General features: G+C 40.2%; 1 protein-coding gene across 11 annotated transcripts in view; it reads right to left on the reverse strand.

The window, feature by feature from the left end:
* Positions 1–18,636, reverse strand: part of IKZF1 (IKAROS family zinc finger 1) — a 108,505-nt gene that overhangs the window by 49,362 nt on the left and 40,507 nt on the right. For 9 of the 11 annotated variants that reach the window (XM_027680676.1, XM_027680760.1, XM_027680697.1 and 6 more), the window contains one exon: positions 6,352–6,405. In XM_027680676.1, coding sequence (XP_027536477.1) covers positions 6,352–6,405 — 54 coding nt within the window. Of the gene's footprint in view, positions 1–6,351; positions 6,406–7,448; positions 7,633–18,087; positions 18,312–18,636 lie in introns of those variants that run through there. The other 2 variants (XM_027680734.1, XM_027680703.1) reach the window with 2 other exon arrangements.

The raw sequence follows: 18,636 nt of genomic DNA on the forward strand, positions 1-18,636 counted from the left end.
AATGGAAAAGAGGGAATATGAATGTTACAGCAAAGGAAAGTAAAAGCAGAAAGTAAGTTCTTTAAAACAGTTTTTGCCATTTACCGTTTAGCTCCTTGCTCAGTTATTTCTGTAGTTTTCTGGGATGTAAGGAACTTATAGAACTGCCAGCAACTTTCCAACACAAGTCCCATCCTGCCAAGCTGAGGTGTCTATTACAGATAGGATGGATGGGAGGAAAGACAGCTGAAATCTTTCAGTTTGTTCAACACATTTTCCAGCACACAGCAAAAAAAAAAAATCCCCGCAAGTTTAATGGGAGGGCAAGCGGCAGCCTGGCAGCTCTCTTCACACTACATGTGGGTTAAGGAAATTTGTTAAAAAGTAACAGTAACCAAAAGCCACCTGCATCTTCCAAGGACCAAACTGTGCTCCCAGTTACAACAACGGAAGTTGATGTTTTGACTTAGTCTAGACTGAGAACATTTACCCCAAAAACTTGAAGACTTTTTTTGGTTACAAACCAATATAAACTCATAATATCAGACCTATGAGATAACAATAGATAGCAAATAAAATAAAATCTTTCTTAGTGTGTAATTAGGTGTCCTACAATACACAGGTGTAGTGGGTTTCTGTGGCTGGGTTTGGTAGCATGGGTGGGGGTGGGGGCTACAGGGGTGGCTTCTGTTAGAAGCTGCTAGAAGCTTCCCCTGTCCCGTGGAGCCAATGCCAGCCAGTTCCAGGAGGGACCTCCTGACACTGGCCAAGGCCAAGCCAATCAGGAGTAACAGTAACGCCTCTGTGATAACATATTTAAAAACAGAAGGTTGTGGCACAAAATTCCAGCCAGGGAAGACTGGGATGAGAACATGGGAACAAAAATGCAGACACCAAGGTCAGCGCAGAAGGAGGGGGAGGAGGTGCTCCAGGCACCAGAGCTGAGGCCCCTGCAGCCCATGGTGCAGACCATGGTGGAGCAGCAGAGACCCACCTGCAGCCCATGGAGGAGCCCATGCTGGAGCAGGTGGATGCATGAAGGAGGCTGTAACCCTGTGGGAGGTCCAAGATGGAGCAGGGTCCTACCAGAGACCTGCAGCCCATGGAGAGGGAAGCCCACGCTGGAGCAGGTTTTCCCCGGGTAGGACTTGGGGCCCCTGTGGGGGACCCACGTCAGTAAAGCTCATTTGTGAAGGACTGCACCCCATGGAGGAGTGACCCACGGGACAGCAGTTTAGATTCACATCGGAGAGGTCCGTCAAGGACTGTCTCCTGTGGGAGAGACCCCACGGGAGCAGGGGAAGGACTCCTCTCTCTGAGCAGTGGCAGAAACAACAACTGACCGCAACTCCCATTCCCTGTCCCCCTGCATCGCTGGGGGGGAGGAGGGAGAATATGGAAGGAAGGAGGGGTGGGGGGAAGGTGTTTTTAAGATTGTTTTATTTCTCACTCTTTGGCTCTTAGCCTGTTAGTAATAAATTTAAGTACTATCCCCACTTTGAGTCTGCTTTGCCTGTGAAGGTAATCAGTAAGTGACCTCTTCCGGCTGTTAACTCATGAATCCTTAGCTGGCTTTTTTCTGTCCTCTGTCCAGTTACAGAGGGAGAGCGAGAGAGTGGCTTTAGTGGGTGCCTGGCATCTGGCCAGGGTCAACCCACTACAGTGGGCTAAGTAGGATGCTTTGAAGATAAGTTAATTAAATCTTTTTGGAAGAGAAACCTGTTAGCAGATGAGTACTTTTGCAGTGGTGAACTCTTTGGTTCACTAAACAGGTATCAGTCTTATACTTGTAAAATTAATAGGCATTTGCCCAGGTGACATGAATCAGACTAGTCTCATGAACTTGGTGGGGCAGGAGCTGGAGATCAGGTATTCTTCCCTCTTTGCAGGACACTGCAGTTAAGAAAACTCAAGTAAACTTGACTTTAATGACCCATTTAATATAATTCGATTTCTTGTTACACATGATTGAGAAATCCCTACATGCAAAAAGACAGGGTAAAAATAGTGAATTTAAAATAGATTCATTTATTGTATCTTGGATTCTAGAGCATCGTATTTGCATTTAATGCCTTAACTACACCTAAATCATTACACCATGGTAAGTTCACTACTGCATGGCAATCTTACAGATGTGCAATCCCACTAACATTCTTTTGCCAATGAATTTAGAATTGCAAAGGGGGTGGGGCAAGGGATGGAATGCTTTCCCATTTAATTTCTGACAGGCATGTCCAGAGCAATAACTGATTGAAGGAAAAGGAGCTCAAAAAACCTCAACACCTAGTGGCCAGTACTGGGGAAAATTATTAAAGTAGAGGGAAGTGAAGTATAAACATCACAATCTGATCTTGGATGGAGGGGGTGTTTTTTGGTTTTGGGGTTTTCATTTTTTTTTTGTTTTTGTTTTTTTAATTACTTATTAGAAAGAGCCATCTTATCTATAGAGTTGAAGTTCTGTTTCTGGCACTGCTACTGATTCACAGTGCTCTTGGTTACTTCATAAATGGGGACAACTTCAATTGCAGTCTGTGTCAAACATTCCTTCAATTCAGCCTGCATCTCTGAAAGATGGTCTCAGATTTCCAAACACTGCCATTTCTGTATGAAAATAGCCAGAGAAGAGCCCATCCCTAACAACAGTGTCTGGTAAGACACTCAACTTCTCTCTATTTGAGTTTCCTCATCTCTGCCCCAGAAATAAAGCTGTAGACATAAGGAAAGAGAGGAAGGGAAAAAAGTGCCCAGTCCAGTAAGGTTTTAGCATCCTTTATTTCTGTCAAACTCCATAGCCTGATGTTCCTTTAACACCTCCATCCAGTTCTGAGAGCAATTTGGTTCATACCAGGATGGTGCTGGTGGTGCTACCACTGTTGAAAAAAAAGCCAGGGCAGATTTCCTATAGAAGTCCCTATCCTGCCACAAACTAACCTTGAGTGTACTTAATATCAAAGGTTGTTTCCTATGGAAACACTAGAATCACTGGAGAAATCCTGCAAGAAAAGCAACATAGAATTTTTCTGGATGAAAGTCACAACCCGGTTCACATCTCCTTTTCACTGGCAGAAACTTAAATCTCCAGTGATGAGAAGAGTCACTGCAACGGGAGCCAGGCTCTCAGGTGGCAGACACCAACCCAGGATACACTCATTTCACCTTTCCAGGACCTATCAAGAACATCAAATGCAAAACTCTTCTTCCTGCTTTTGCAGAGCCAAGCCCAGCCTGGTTCGTGGTAGGGGATCTTTTAACGTTAGATGTGGAAACATTTGTACCACTTTTTCACCTTCCTTAACTGTTAGGCCCTAGAACTGAGAAAAAAAAAAAGGCAGGAAAAATACTGCTTGTTAAGTGAGATATTATCTGTGTTTTCTGACTCTTGTGTATGGGTGCCGGATACCGTTTGGTTAAATGTATGTCAGTTCTCTCCTCATTTCAGAACTGCAACTGCTTGCCTCATGAAATATCGCTTTCAGGAGAAAAATAAAAAGTGTGAACTCTGTGTTAGTCAGATAGTATTTCAGTTCCTCTAGGAGTCAGCCATGCCTGGATTCCCAGAGGCTGGAATGCCAGTGTGCACGTAGGGTTTGGCTCGCTCACACTAGTTTTATTCTGTCTTGGCCCAGCAGGTCTCTGCCACACCTGAGCCAGCTGCAGCTGTGTAAAGCACATGGCTGCAAGACACTGCTGTTGAGCCGAGGAGACTGTTTCTAGAGACCTGTTTCACTTCTGAGTTAAAAAAACAAAATGCCCCAAAGAAACCCACCAAACCAAATTTATTTTTTAATTTTTTTTTTTAAACACAACCAAGTGTGCTAGTGAACCAAGTCACCTAATTCCATGGGCCCAGAGAGTAAGTTACACCTGATAAGCATTACTCATTGAACAGGAAAAATAGATAAAAGTGTTTTAAAGCTGACAAGACAAAAAATCTCACACTCCTGAAACCATGCAATTGTTTGAGTGGTTCCCTTGTCATGCAAGGAAGCCTCCCAGAAGCATGTAGAACCCCAGAAGAAGACAACGGGGAAAACTTTCTGGATTCACCAGCCTATGAGAAAGAAGTAGGAAACATCCCTGTAGCTTCAGATCCTTCACTTTTGAGGTCTAGTAAGAGCTTACAAGGAGCCAGTATCTGTGGAACCTAATCTGACAAGCACTAAACGCTGAGTTCACAGACTACTCATATCATAAATGAAAGTAAATTAGCAAGTTCTTTCTTTGGCCAGTTGTTCACAAATCCAGCTAACGACCTAACACAACTCACAGCCTCTGCTCACAGAAAGTACCAGATGTTCAGTGGCAGAAATGGCAGGAAGAGCTCAAAGCTGACTTTTTTTTTCCTTTAATCTGTTTGTGTAGGTCTACCTCTTATCAGAGGTAACTTTCTTTTTGAAGAAAATCCTCTCATCACAGAATAGTACTATTGCAGGATGTGCTAGAAAAGCTACAAGGCACAACAGAGTACTACAGTGGTTCAAATAACGCAAAACTTTGAGAGCTACAAATTATATACACAGATATACATCTATTATGTATATATTTATATACACACAAGCACTCAAAATGGCAAAGTTTCTTGCAAGTCTTCCCTGTCAAGGGAGAAGCAGACCACAAGGAAGGCCAAGTGTTTGACCTTCTAATGCACTCCTTGAGTCAAGGCAGCATCTCCCACAGTGCTCCTTTCCATGTCAAAACAAAAAAAAAAAAAGCAACTCTAGTAAGAAATAGCAGGTGAGGAGCTCAAATTCACATTGTTGTAAAGAGTACCACAACGGTTAGGTGTGGGTATCCAGGGTAGTTTTGCTGCTGCAGAGGAAGAGGAGGTCAGCACTCCTGCCCTAAGGAGCTCACACAAGCGGGAAAGGGTTTCTGCCACAGGCAGAGGAGCTGGACCTGAATCATGGTGCCTTCTCACTGCTCCGAGCAGATCCACAGTGCATAAAGGATTAAAACCCCTCTGCTTTTTCTGCTAGGGCCACGCAGGTTTCAAGCACAGAGTGCATAGGACAGGTTTTATTTCATTTACAAATTTGTTCAGCATGCAACAAAACAGTAATGTGTAAGTATATCCAGCATATACATGATTTAAAATTGGTTACCTGAGGAGGGGAGTGCAACATGCCTCCACAGGGCTGACTAGGAATGACTTCCCTATGATAAATGTAACTGGTAGTCTTCTGTTGGCATTAAAGATTATCCTATTGCTGCTCTTTCAGACAGAATATTTGTCTGATTTTCAATTCTCAGATGAGATTAAAAGTCCTCAGTTCCAATTTTTGACAAAAATTCTCAAAATTTTTAGAAAGGAGGAAGTAAAAAAGAAAGAGAGAGAGGGAAAGAAAATTGTATTCATATATTTCAGGAAAACCCAGTGACCTAGTCACCCACACTGTACCCAGACCTTGACAAGCTACCTAGCTATATATACCTGGAGGGTCCACCTATAGCTGGACCCTCGAAGTCCTGAGCCAGCAGTGCCCAAGAGCTGCCTCTTAAGAAAGAGCTGCATGCCCAGGTGTCTGCCATGAGTGGCCCCAGTGATGGTGGCTATCATGTTCCAGGCTGAACACTAAAAGTGAAAACTGAAAGCCATTAACCGTTGCAGCTGCCAACATGTTAGGGAAACTAGGAAAGGGACTAACTTGTCCTTTTTCAGCTGCAGAGGCACAGCAGTATGAATATATACTATCTTGCAAAGCCAATTTTTTAAGGACCCAGTTTCCAAGAAAGCTAAGAATATCCCCCAGGAATATCAATATGGGGTAAGACTGCAAAATACTATCCATGCCACTACAGGGCAAATTTTAGAAACAAACTGTCATCTTGGGCAAAACCAGTTACAAGCATAAAGTCTAATGCCAATCAGTTCTCATTTTCTTTTTTTTTTTTTTCCCCTTCTGTTTTGAAACATTTGTAAGTAAAACTGAATGCTTTGGAAAAAAGTCAAATAACCCTATGGGGTAAATACAGTTTGCTTGCTTTTAATTAGTATTTGTGCCCCCTCCCAACTGGTGAACGTTGTATGTTCTATATTTATTTTGTAACAATCAGAATTTTGGTCCCAAAAGAAACAGTGTAAACATGCACTTGACCATGCTTCAGGGATACACTACCCCAGGTTTAATGCAAAATTACATCCATGCTTCTATATTCCCTTGACTTCTTTACTTACACAGTTCCTTTTAAAAAAATCCATGCACCATTGGGCTTGATATCAAGTGATATCATTAATTATATCTCAATTCCCACTCTAGTTTTAAAAAAGACCCAAAGCAATTTTATTGACAAGAAGAAAAACATTGTACTGTGCTAGAAAGATGAGCAGGAATTTAGTATTTTCTTTGTAGAACTATTTGTTAAGGACCTCACCTGAAACCTGGGACATATCTTGAGCCTCATCTGTTTCCATTTTCCTCAAGTTATCTGAGAAGAGAGGAAGAGCCTTATGTTAATGCAAAATAACACACATACACACACAGAAAAAAGAAAAAAAAACAACTTTACACACACATAGAAGGAGAAAGAAGGGGAAAGGAAAAGAAAAAAAAAACCTTTGCTATTTAACTATAAGATTATCTGGGAAGAATAATGTATTTTTCTCTTTATTTCCTCCCTGCATACTTGCTAGAGTATCAGACTGGAGCAGACCTTGATCCTTTGAAAAACAGCATTACAAAGATTTATAAAAATATCATTACAAGCACAGGAGGACCAAATTTGTTATTTATTGTTAATTTCCTACCGCATAATAACCCAAAATGCAAACTGACTGCAACAAAATTAAGCAGAAAATTAAATGGCCCTGGGTCATTGTAGGCACAGAATTCATTCTCTTGGTTGATCCATAGTTATGTTCTTTCTAATTTACTGAGCATGCATCGATGAACCTTGAGTCAGCTTGGTGACACACATACAATCAGCAATCAAAAAACGAAGCAATTTGCTGAAGAATGTCTCATTTACCCAGGCAGGGCTGCATATCTGAGCAGCCACCGCCACTACCTCCATTAATAATGAATACACCTCCAGCCACGGCAGATGGGCAGAGCAGCAGCTTCAGGCTTTGGCCCCTCGCTCGCCCGGGAGCCCTTCCTTCCGACCACACCGGCTTAGCGCTGCACAGGGGAGAAGTACAGCTCCCGAAAATAGTAAAACGAGCCCAGGAGGGAAAGGGAACCCGTGCCTTCCTGTTTTGCTGACAGATGGCTGGCTCCTCAGCATGGTGAGCCATACTGGGAAGCTCCTGTCCTCTGCTTGCGAAACACTATCTTCCGAGGAGCCAGTGACCACAAGCACCAGGGAGAAGCGTGTGGAGGGTTAGTGGCGTAGAAACAAAATTCAGGTTTTCAATTGGAAGGGGACCCTGCAGGTCCCAGGGCTCCAGCGCTGGCTCCAGACAGCTGGTGGCCCCTTGGATAACAGATGTGCTGCTGGAGCAGGTAGTCCCAGCACAACCTGGTCCCCACCTTGAAATATGGCGTGGGCAGCTGAGGTAGCCTCAGGTGGGAAGGGAACAAAGAGCTTACAAGCTCTTTGTTCAGCCATGTTATGATAGGTCACATCTTCAGCTGGTGTGGCTGGCTTTCACATCCTACTAAGCAGAGAAGCTGTTCTTTGCTGTTCCTTATAACTGAGATGCCTGCCCCATCAAGCCTGTTTCCTGGAATTAAAGAAGCATTTTCTTGAGAGTTGAAGGCAAAGGAGGATGTAGTTCATGTTCCTAAGAAACGGTTCAACTTTATCCTAATCTTTTTAGCCCAACTTCCATATTTTTTTTCCAAAAGAATATTTTCAACCTGCTATCCAACAAGCAGTAGTGTGAAAGCAAAACAGTCATGATTATATTTATTAATTTCATTTTATGGTCTCCTTACTTGCCTCTGAATGTCAACAGTACATCTCAGATCCCCCTTCCACCTTACAAATCCCGGCTTTCTCACCAGGTCCACACTAGACTTGCAAAAAGAGAGCGTGTAGACCTGAGGGCTGCAGACAGATAGGCTGTGGAACAGATTTTGGTCTATGAAGTTTGCAAAAAAAGTTGCGTATTCTCACAGAACACCTAACATGTACCATAACACTGCTTAATATCCAATAATGCACTGTCTTTCTTTATTCTGCTCTTAAACTTTAATTCCAGACAAACAATTTGTTTAATGTCTATATATAATTCTCAGAAATTACTGCAGCCATGCAAAACGCAAAAAGCCACTTCCACTCCACAATTTGCATTAGTTCCTATGGGACTGAAGAGCTTTCAATAGGTCCATTTTTAATGAAGTAGTCAGTGGGAAATGCAGCTTCTCTTGCAGGAGGGAAAACCCTATAATTGTAGTCTGCTCAGTTACTGGAAACATGGTGTATTTATGGCAGGTGGTATGGTACAAGTGCCTTATTTCTTCAGCAAGTATGACTGAACACAAAGAAAGAAAAAAAGAAATGCCTGTGCATCTTTTACTGCCTTCAAGAGTCACCAGGCTACTGTTAATCAGTTGATTACTACGCATTTTTTTACAGAGGACAGTGAACCCTAACCAAACAAATGAAACATGCCAAGAAAATACCGATCAGAAAGGAGTCACCCTCATGAAGGGCACTTTATTCCTACTGCACCTGCCTTCTCCCTATTGCTAGGGCTTCAGCAGGACTGGAAGCGACAAGGGGAGGAGGTGTAAAAGAGAAAGTTTCTTCTATTTTGTATTCCTGAATTTCCCTGCCTTTGGCATGACAAGCCTTACATTCAGTATTTCTGCAACTTAAAGTGCACACTTATGAGCTGTACTCCTTCCTGCCTCTTGCTGCCATCAGGCAGAATTCAGTTTGAAAATACTTCCCAATTCTTAAATGGAGAGGTAAACTACAGGATGGATTATTTTGTTTGTTTGGTTTGGGGTTTTTTTAATGGAGGTAAACTGGAGTACAGTTTGCTGTGGGTTTTTTGTTTTGTTTCGGTTTTGTTATTTTTTTTTTTTTGGAGTGGAATACTCCTAGCTTGCCTTGCGTGAGTTTGGATGACTACCTGTCCTGAAACACATCTGCCCTCAGATCTCACACTAACAACTTCAGAGTTTATCCTGGATTTAGGTGATTTTAAGACATTCGGCAAAGTTGATCCATTTCCCAGGGATGAAACACAGAGAGAAAATAGAGCTGGTGGAAAAGTTACGATAGAAAGATGTTTTTTCCCCCCAATAATTACTTAGAACAATTAAACATGGTTCCTAAATGTAGAGTAAAATCTGTAAGTAGTTAGAAATTGATAAAAGCAAAAAAAAGAACTTTAAAAAATCCTTCAGGGTGTTTTGAATCCCTCCCAGAGAAGAACTGTACTCCTGTGGTATCTGGTAAATAATAATGAAATCCCAGCTGACTTCAGCTTTGGCTCTGTATCAGCAAAGAATACACAACAGGACATCCCCCCTCCCCTCCAACTCTGCAATGAGCCATGCATAGGTTTTGGTTCTGTGTCTGTTAAAAGGTTTTTCACACTGGACTTGAGCGTAACATGTCTTGGGCTAAATTTTAAGTGCTAAGAGTAGACTTTACTGCTTTGCCTTTGATATGCTAAATCTATGAATAGGAAAACATGCCCTGTTTTTCCTCCCTTTCCTTCTCTGAAAAATCAGCAAAGACATTGTCACTGACTTTCCAGAAAACAAGAGAGCCCTATGTATGGATATGAGGATTTAAAGATAAAGCATCTATTTGTTATCAATTTGTAAATTAATAAATCTTTACAAAGATTTTTCTAAAGAACAATGTTTTAGAAATGGTTATGACATGAAACCCTAAATTACTGTCTGTTGTGGTTTGGCAAGAAAAAGATGTGTAATTTTTCATTGTTTAAGTTTTATCTATAAATCAAATTTGTCACTAGCATAAGAAATGTGTGTATGACTTTGTTGTCTTCAATGCAGTAGCATCTGTTTAGGTTATCAGCTAATTTAGGAGCCTGAAGTTAGAAATCAAAAGCTGGGTGGGCATCTGACTGAAACAATCTTGCTCTCAAATGCTGAACGTGTGTTGCTCTTATTTATAGCAGGAAAGGGATCGGCAAAGGTAATAACAGATAATTCTTCTATTTAGGAATACAAATAGCTTCAAAGTTTGGCCCCTTATTACAAGAACTACAAAATAGACAAAATTCCTTTCAAAATAGATAGAACTATTTCTTCAAGGTTGTTCAGATAAAGAACTCTAACCTGTACATTTTCCTTTTCAGACTATGAATAGAAGATTCAGAGATGAAGCTACCATAATCCTTCGGAAAAAGAATAAAATATTGCAACCTTAAGACAATTAATAATCAACACACAAAACCCCTGAAAGGCTATGTTGATTTTGTTTTAAATAAGGAAGCACCTAAGTGACCATGCTCACACAAAAATTTGGGATTAAAGTTAGTCAGCATTTGTCCATGTTACCACCTTGAGTCCAAAGAAAATTTACATGTGACTGATTTTCCTCCTTGCAACTCCCTATACAATATAACTTGTGCTATGTTCTAATAATATATCAAAATACATTATTATATATATATATAAAATACAAAAAAACCCCTGTGAATCAGTGAGGTACTTCTCTATTTATAGCTAATGTCAATTACAATAAGAAGTGGTTTTGGGACCCTTTAGAATTCCAGGTGTAAATAGGAAGAAGTCATTGCAAGGTCAAGATTTTTTAATCTTTCAGAATACAGCAAATTAATTATTTCCAAATCTTGGTTTATTATTTTATCTCCTTTACAATGCAAATTCAAAAGTAAACTTCCGTGTTCAAGAAAATGAATGCTTAGAATTTATACAGTGCTTCATCAATTCAAATAAAGCATGTGTAAGCATGTCAGTCCTCCTACAAACCCTGCTCTCTTAGGATATTAAAGGATCATAAGACTGGGACATTGATGTCATTCAATAGAATGACCTAATCCACTGCTAAAGATGAGCAATATTTTTACCTCTTCTGTGTTTCCCAAGCTACATATATACTGACTTCACTGGGACAAGCTGTGCTCCACACTCAGCACATAGTGGAACCTCATTTATAGTAAGGAAATTAAATCAGATACGTTGACATTTGTGGATCCACTTTGGACTTACACCAGCACACCTAAACTCAGAGCTGTCCTTCCATCTACAGGTAGCTCTACCTCTGGTGCTGCAAGGAGCCCACAAAGGTATACAACATCCAGCTGCATGTTTCCTGACAATTTGTAGGAGTAGCCTTGCTGAACAGACAGACAGGTTGTCTTGGGGTGCACCTTGGGGTGCATTCCTGTCTTGAGTGCACCCCACAGGGGCAGGTCCTTTCCATGAAACCTCAAAGCAGAAAATGAGCACTCACAAAGTCTTAAAGAGCTGAAAATTAACTTTCTACAAGGGTCCTTGTATTCTGTAGGTGCTTTTGCAAATATAAAAAGTGAGGAGAAGATGTGTTCCTCAGTGATGGCAGCTCTGGGTTAACTGCGATAGAACAAGCAAAGAGGCAAACCCCAGCCTTGCTTCCACAGCCACCTTGGGGAAAGGCCTGACTTTGCAGCCCCTGCTTACGCAAGCTGTCCTGCGACAGGAAAAGGGACTGCTCGTGCAGGTCACTGGAACAGCTGGCCCTAATGGAGTGCTGGTGTGTGAGCACGTCTCCTCTTTGTGGTCTGTGACATGTCTCATTGGCTCCTCATCATACAGGCTGCAGCTTTACCAAATGAAAAATCCAAACCAGCAACCAAAACCATAAAACCCCAACCTGCTTTAAAACCAAAACTGAAGCAAGCTCCTAAAATGGGTCCTAGATTCAACCACCCACGACATATAGAGTTAATAAATAAATTAACAAAGCAAAAGGAGGCTGCAGCCCTAAAAACACAGTAGAATTAAACACCTATAGCCCTTAACATACCTGACAGAAGAATGTGCACATTAAAAAGAGGTTAGGAGTGATATGTCATCACGTACGTGTCATCAGTCTTTTGGGATTTAAGTTGAGAGTTGTGTCTACCTGCAGAATGGTAGTACAGCTGCATTTCTAACTGCGCCAGAGGGTCTCGACCTAGCAGAACCAAGCCTCTTGCATCCACTGATGTCAAGGAGTATGAGGCAACAACCAAGAGAAGAGGTGAATAAAGGCACCATCGTAAAAGGATTTAACAATTAGCTTCCTTTTAAACCAAAGACCTATTATATGTGTTTTTTTAAATAGGCTTGTAACCTCACATACGAATGTGCTACATATGACTGAACATTCAACAGGATGACTGTTAAACATGGAAAAAAGGTAATCTGTACAACCAGTCTTCAAATACTTGAAGAAAACTGCTAGAATTCTACAAACTAGTTTTAATTAAAAGCATCCAATATCTCAGCAAGCAGCTGATAATTAGCTTTATTATTGTAATTTAATACGCTACACTTCACAATCTCTGTGAATGACTCTACTTTAGAATTATTTTAATTCTATTTTTAATTTCCACCTCATCACACAGCTCAGTGTAAATAATAACTACAAAGCTGAGGAGTGGTCCTTTCTGAAAACTAAAAACTGAGGGTCATAACAAGCACTTTAATGTCCTTCCATTCCTGCTTAAAAAACCAAAACAAATACCTCCAGGTCTTTTAAAGGACTGCATTAAAACAGAAAAAAAGGTTAAAACTAAGTGGATCAATTTCTCTCCCTCTGTACTAATCCCATATTCAGCATTGTCTACATAGTCTAGGGAGATGTTTAGTTTATTCAGTCATTTCTCTGTTCCTGCCTAGTGTAAATTCTGGTTAACTACACGAATTGACAATACAATTATGAGCATATAGTGAAATTTCAATGGAGAGCTCCTGTCTGCAAAATGAAGAAAGCACTGTAATTCAACACACAAGATTAGGAAAAGAGCTCTGCTAACAGTGCAGATGTGAAACATTTATATGTCTGGCACATGTAAAGTTAATTTCCATGTTACTGAACAATTGTGAGGGTGTAAAAAAAGTTGTCTCAAAGATCCTACGTAATTCTCAGTTCTTTGGGAATTCTTTTTCAAAGCGCTGACAAATGACAAAAAGTGCATCTTGGATCCCACTTGTGTTTTCCGTACATGCTCTTCTTAGAATTCTCTGTGCTTGAGCTATATTCATGTAACAATTCATCGCTAAAGGAGATAATAAAAACAAATCCATTCTTTTATTGACTTTGTGTGCAAATTACTGGACTTGATATCATTGCAAATATGAAGAAGGTTCTTCCTTCAAGATTTTGAATTGCAACCAGTCATTATAAATCGTTTCCACAATATGAGAAAAATATGAAGCCAATTTTCCTAATTAAGGCCAAGTTTTATTAACTCATTAAACCCTGTCACCTTTATTCACTAAAAATCAAGCAGAAAAGTGGAATAAATTCACCATGACAAAGAAAATGCACATATTTCCATCTTATAAATAAACTGACTATAAAAGGTGAGGGGTGTAAATTAAGGCACTTAATCTAAGAACACAGCACATTCTCAAGTGGCCAAATCGAGTTCTTGGATATTTTTCCAGGGCTCTCACTCAAGAGAAGGCAAACAGCACATGAGAAACTGTGCTTTTTGCATCTATATGTATACAGGATTTAAAAAGCGTAGGATGTCCTCGGCACAGCATATCTAAATATGCAACAGAGAAAACATAAAAGAATCCCTCTACATCTAGAATTGTTATTCCCAAGTCCTCAACCATATATCAGTAGTTAATTTGTCCAAATTATAGGAGGTTTCAGTAACTGTGCTTCATGATCACAGAATTGCTTCCTAATTTCCCTTCAAACTGTTCAGGCTGTTACGGATTATTAAAGGAAATTACCAGCCTGAATAAGCATATTAGACATCTGTGTGATTTTTTTCCCCCCTTTAAATAAACCTAAAAGTAACTCATAAAATTAAAATTAATTAGCAAGTTCCTCCACACTACATATTTAAGTTAACTCACTCTGCTTTTGCATATATTTTGGATCCAATCTACGATGGACAATTCCAGCTTTATATGCTCTGCTGTTCTCAGTGAGTTGAAACAAGCAACAAAATGAAGCAATTCAGTGGGGAATCAGATCTCTCTTACAGAGCAAGTTTCTCTTTTACTGAGAAAGCTAGAGCAACTGGGATCAGAAGAAGAAATGTAAATCTTTCACATGAAATAAGCAAAATAACCCAAAGAAGTGGACAGTTCCCATTGCTTAAAAAATACGATGATTTCATTGTGACTGCTCATCAACACCTGCAGTCTGAATGTCCTTTTGAAGCATTTATACAAGAAGCACAAGCGTGCCATGCAGGTCCCGAACCTGCACTATCCCATCCCCATGAACTTGCAACAGTGCAAATAAAGCTAAGAACGTACATGCATCTTCTCAGAACTAGGATCTACTTTTGCAGTCACTGTTGGTAATAACCTGTTTAGTGCAAAAAAACCTGTAATCTCTTCTTGTGCACCAGCTTAAAGTATGGAGGAAGGTGTGTCTTAAAGGAGAAGGGTAACGCAGAAGTTGTCGCATCGTAATAACGATGCATCACAACACACCCTATGGTACTAACATAATTCTGTTTAAATTTAGGGAGCAAACAAAATTCTCCAAGTTGTAGTTAGGTTTACGTATTGATTACAGACATCGGGACAAAAAGCCACAGCTCACCTTGGAAGCAGGGAGTTTCCCAGCTGAAGTCTGTTCCTTTTGCTGGATAGCCACCAGGCAGATAAAATTGCAGCTACTTTGGATGATTGGAAGATATTTAATGCAGCCTCCCGTTTAAAAATTGCCATAAAGCTGACAGGACTGAGGCTGCCTGCCTTGCTTCAGATGATATTCACACTTATATCTAAATGCTGTTCCCCTCCAGCGTTGGGATGGGGAGCAAAAATAATCTTTGGATTATAGAAAAAATGCCAGTGAGGAATAGGTCTTTCCTCTTTTGACTCTTGCACTGAGTTGCAAGCATTCAAAAGGCTTCCTAAAGAATCATAGTCCCAGAAAAAAATGAACAGAGCTCTTACCTTCCACTCCTCAAGTGACATAATGTATGCCTGGTATTCTTCTTTCTTTCTGACTGATTTTATACTTGCTGGAAAAGTGGAGTTTGTCACTTGGGAGGGGAATTCCAGGGGAGCCCACTACAGTGCCAGCAGCGCATCCTGCCGTACTCTCATAAGGATGAAAACTTTTTCCAAAAATCCCATTACTCCTACACTACATTCTACTACTTTACTATGTTTTCTTTGGTCTAATTCTATTACTTTTAATAACAGTAGAAAGTAATGACTGGTCAAAATGTAATCAAGTACATATGTGAATCTTGACCAAAAAACAATAAAATTCACAATGGACCCAGCTCTTCTTGCACATAAAAGAGAAGGAAAAAAAAATCACACAAGTCTTCAGTGGAAGTTTTCCTGACAAAGAGCCACACAATAAGCCTGTGATCCACGACTTTTGATATCCTCTGGACTTTTTAAGAGAACGTTGCCAAAAATGATCTGCCAGAACAGCATACGATTCATTATGCCCTTGTTTTTGGTTGCTGAAATACAGACTGGACCCATTTCCTCATTTTCTGCAAGATTGTGGTGTTAGTGTAAGAAGTACCTAAGCTCAAATAAAATATGCCTGGAAATGCTTTTGGCTTCCTTTTGAAATTACCAATTTTAATGATGAGAAAGAAGTTTTGCATTGTTGTAAAACTCTGTGAATTGATTCTCCAGCTACAATTCTGCATTGCTATGCAGTGGAAGTGGCAGGCAGACCAGGTTTTTCGTATTAAGGTCTACAAGGGAAAGTAAAACTACTATAGTAATGACGAGATGGAGACTATTGCATTTTTTTACTGTACACTGCACATAACAAAAATGACAAAGGTATTGTTCATGCTTATGTAAGGCAAGCAGCAACCAGATCATTCCCAGAGGAAGCACTGGCAGCCGGGAGCAGAGGTGGAAAGTCAAGCTTGTATGACAAGCTTGTCTCTACTGCAAGTCCTGAGTATGGGACCTACTAAAAATACACCAACTCACTTTGCTCACTTGGAGTTAAGCAGCCCCCCTGAGAAATACTCTGCTGGGATAAATGATGCACAAAGGAACAGTGTCTAAGCTTCTCCAGTTACTGTGGCCATGAAGGGCAAAGAAATAAGAGTCCTCTCCCCTGTCTTCCCATTATTACATTGGCCCAGAGTGATTTGTGATCTTTCTACCTCTTTAAATACCAGGGTCCACCAGTCCTTTCTGACTGAAATAGGACAGTTAGTACAATTTCACATCATGCCTCTGCATTCCTGTCATTTCACCTGGAAGTCATACCCAGTAGGTAGAGGACTCTTGCAGGTATCAGTGCATTAGGTTTGAAATCCTGGCTGTTGAGGATGACCAGCACCAGACTTCCATTGACTTCTGTCTGGTCAGTCTTCTCACTCAGTGGATAAACCTGATTTCTCCTTGGCTTTTTATGTTAAATTTACCTTGTCATTAGGGATAAAATTTCTATTTCTATTTTCACTCTAAACTTACAGTATATCAAGTTCTGAGCTTTGGTTTACTCAAAAAAAAAAAGGAAAAAGAAAAAGAGCACACAGATAGTCACCAATATTAATACTTGTGAGAAAACCTTTAAGGTTGGATGTATGTCTGGGGCAATAGAAATGTGAACTAAGTAAACTGCAGAGCTCTGCAGTATTTGGGACACTTCCCCCCCCACAGTTCTCCTAAGGACAGCCATGATAAGGACAACTCTCATTTTAAGAGCTCTTGGTCCTGCACCTGGTCTACACTTAGTTTCTCATATCCCCAGGCATCAGCTTCAAGCGTTGATAAAGGCATAAGGCATACAGCCATTCAACTAAAACTTGGCAGAGCTTTTCTAGGGATTGAGGTATCTTGAAAGGGTGGAGGGCATAGGTCTGTGTAAGCATTATATCCTGTACTTTTAATTCTGGTTTTAGACAAACATTTTTAAGTCAAAATCAAAGCAGAGCATACCAATATTAGAAAGAAGCTTCTGCTTGCAAGCAATGACACCTTTTGGAAAAAAAATCTAGTACCAACTACTGCATGCTACTGTTATACTGACCCATGAAGAGGAATACTGGGCATCACATGAACAAATCCATTCCCACTTTTTGGACTTACAATTTCCTTCAGTAGAGAAAAAAACAAAAAATAAACAGTTACCTAAGGGCAAAAATGTGGTTTGGAAAATTCAGAAGCAACTACATTTTCATACAAGAATGTCATCTCATCCTTCATTTTTCTATTTCACTAAGGCTCTAAACACCTTAAACTATGCAATTCACCAGTAAGGTGAGAGACCAGTGCCACAAGCAACTCAGAATGTGCCCCTGTGCTTAGCTGATTATTCAGATAAAGTCTTTCAAAGTATTTGAAAGGAATTTTAGTACCTATTTCTAAATGCAGTATATTAATATGCTTTTTCTTTACATTTCAATGATAATTTCTAATGCTTAATAGAGAGTCATACTACATGGTACTCCAGTATGCATGTGAGTTACAATTGATGTGAGCAGTCAACCGAAGCTAACAGAGTGCGTCTTTTAAAGGATTTGGACCTTACAATGCATTACAGCTTCAAAATTTAAAACAAAACTATTAAAGTCTGGCAAATAGGCTGCTAATGTGAACAAATGAAAAATAATCAGGGTTATATACCTGGTTTATTTCATTTGGGGTTTTTTTGGACATCTGGACAGTAAACACATACAGATGTAGCTTTGGTGGCATGCAGATATTGAAAAGAAAAACAAGTAGTCAGGAAGATCTAATTTTAACTTCCGATCCCAACACAAAGTCCTTTGAAAATACTGCTTACACTTACATGTGTAAGCAGACTCAGTGAAAGGAAAAAAAAAAGAAATAAAAAAAAGAAATAAAAAGTAAAAAGAAACAACATTATATTCCTCTACAATAATTTATACACCTTAAGCCAGTGGCCATACCAGTCTAAAAATTCTTGACTCTCACAAAAATCTCATTTTTTGAGATAATTTGCAATGATACACTACAAAATTTTCTGACACGGTATTATTTACTTTTAACAATGTTGAAAGCAGAATACTTTGCAAAACGTCTGGCAGCATTACCATACCTTCTAAACCAAGGTAGAAAAGTAATCCAAGTAGTAATCAGGTTTCTTCAAGCACAAAATTAAAAGTTTCCTTAGAACGGACTGCTGCAGTGGGAACTCGTTTCTTCACAAACACAGTTTCTAACTATGCACATCTTCTTTAACAACGACTACGGAGCGAAACCGTCCCTTCACAGAGAGGGTAACTTTGCGGAACAGGGTGAAAGAGAACCTCCAGCTGTGACAGGCTGTATGGGAAGGAGGAAAACTTCTGGTAGCACCGCTATTCGGAAGTCAGCAACTTCTCCTCTAATGCCGTTCCCCTCAGGCGCACTGGGGCTGCTAATTTTAATATTTCCTAACAGTTTTGACAACCTCCGTATCTGCCTCCCCTCTGCAAACTACGGGCGCAAGCAACTGGAACTCGTGCTTTGAATGAACCGAAGTGCTGCGGCTGACTCGAGGAGGCAAACACAGCACCGGTCCGCACTTGAGTCAATGTACACCCCCTTCCCGGCCATCTCCTCATGGCTACTCATCTCTAAAATTTTAAGGAAGCACTCAAAAACG

Source organism: Neopelma chrysocephalum, unplaced genomic scaffold (genome assembly GCF_003984885.1).
Source record: "Neopelma chrysocephalum unplaced genomic scaffold, ASM398488v2 Primary Assembly neopelma1_22b, whole genome shotgun sequence".
NCBI lineage: Eukaryota > Metazoa > Chordata > Aves > Passeriformes > Pipridae > Neopelma > Neopelma chrysocephalum.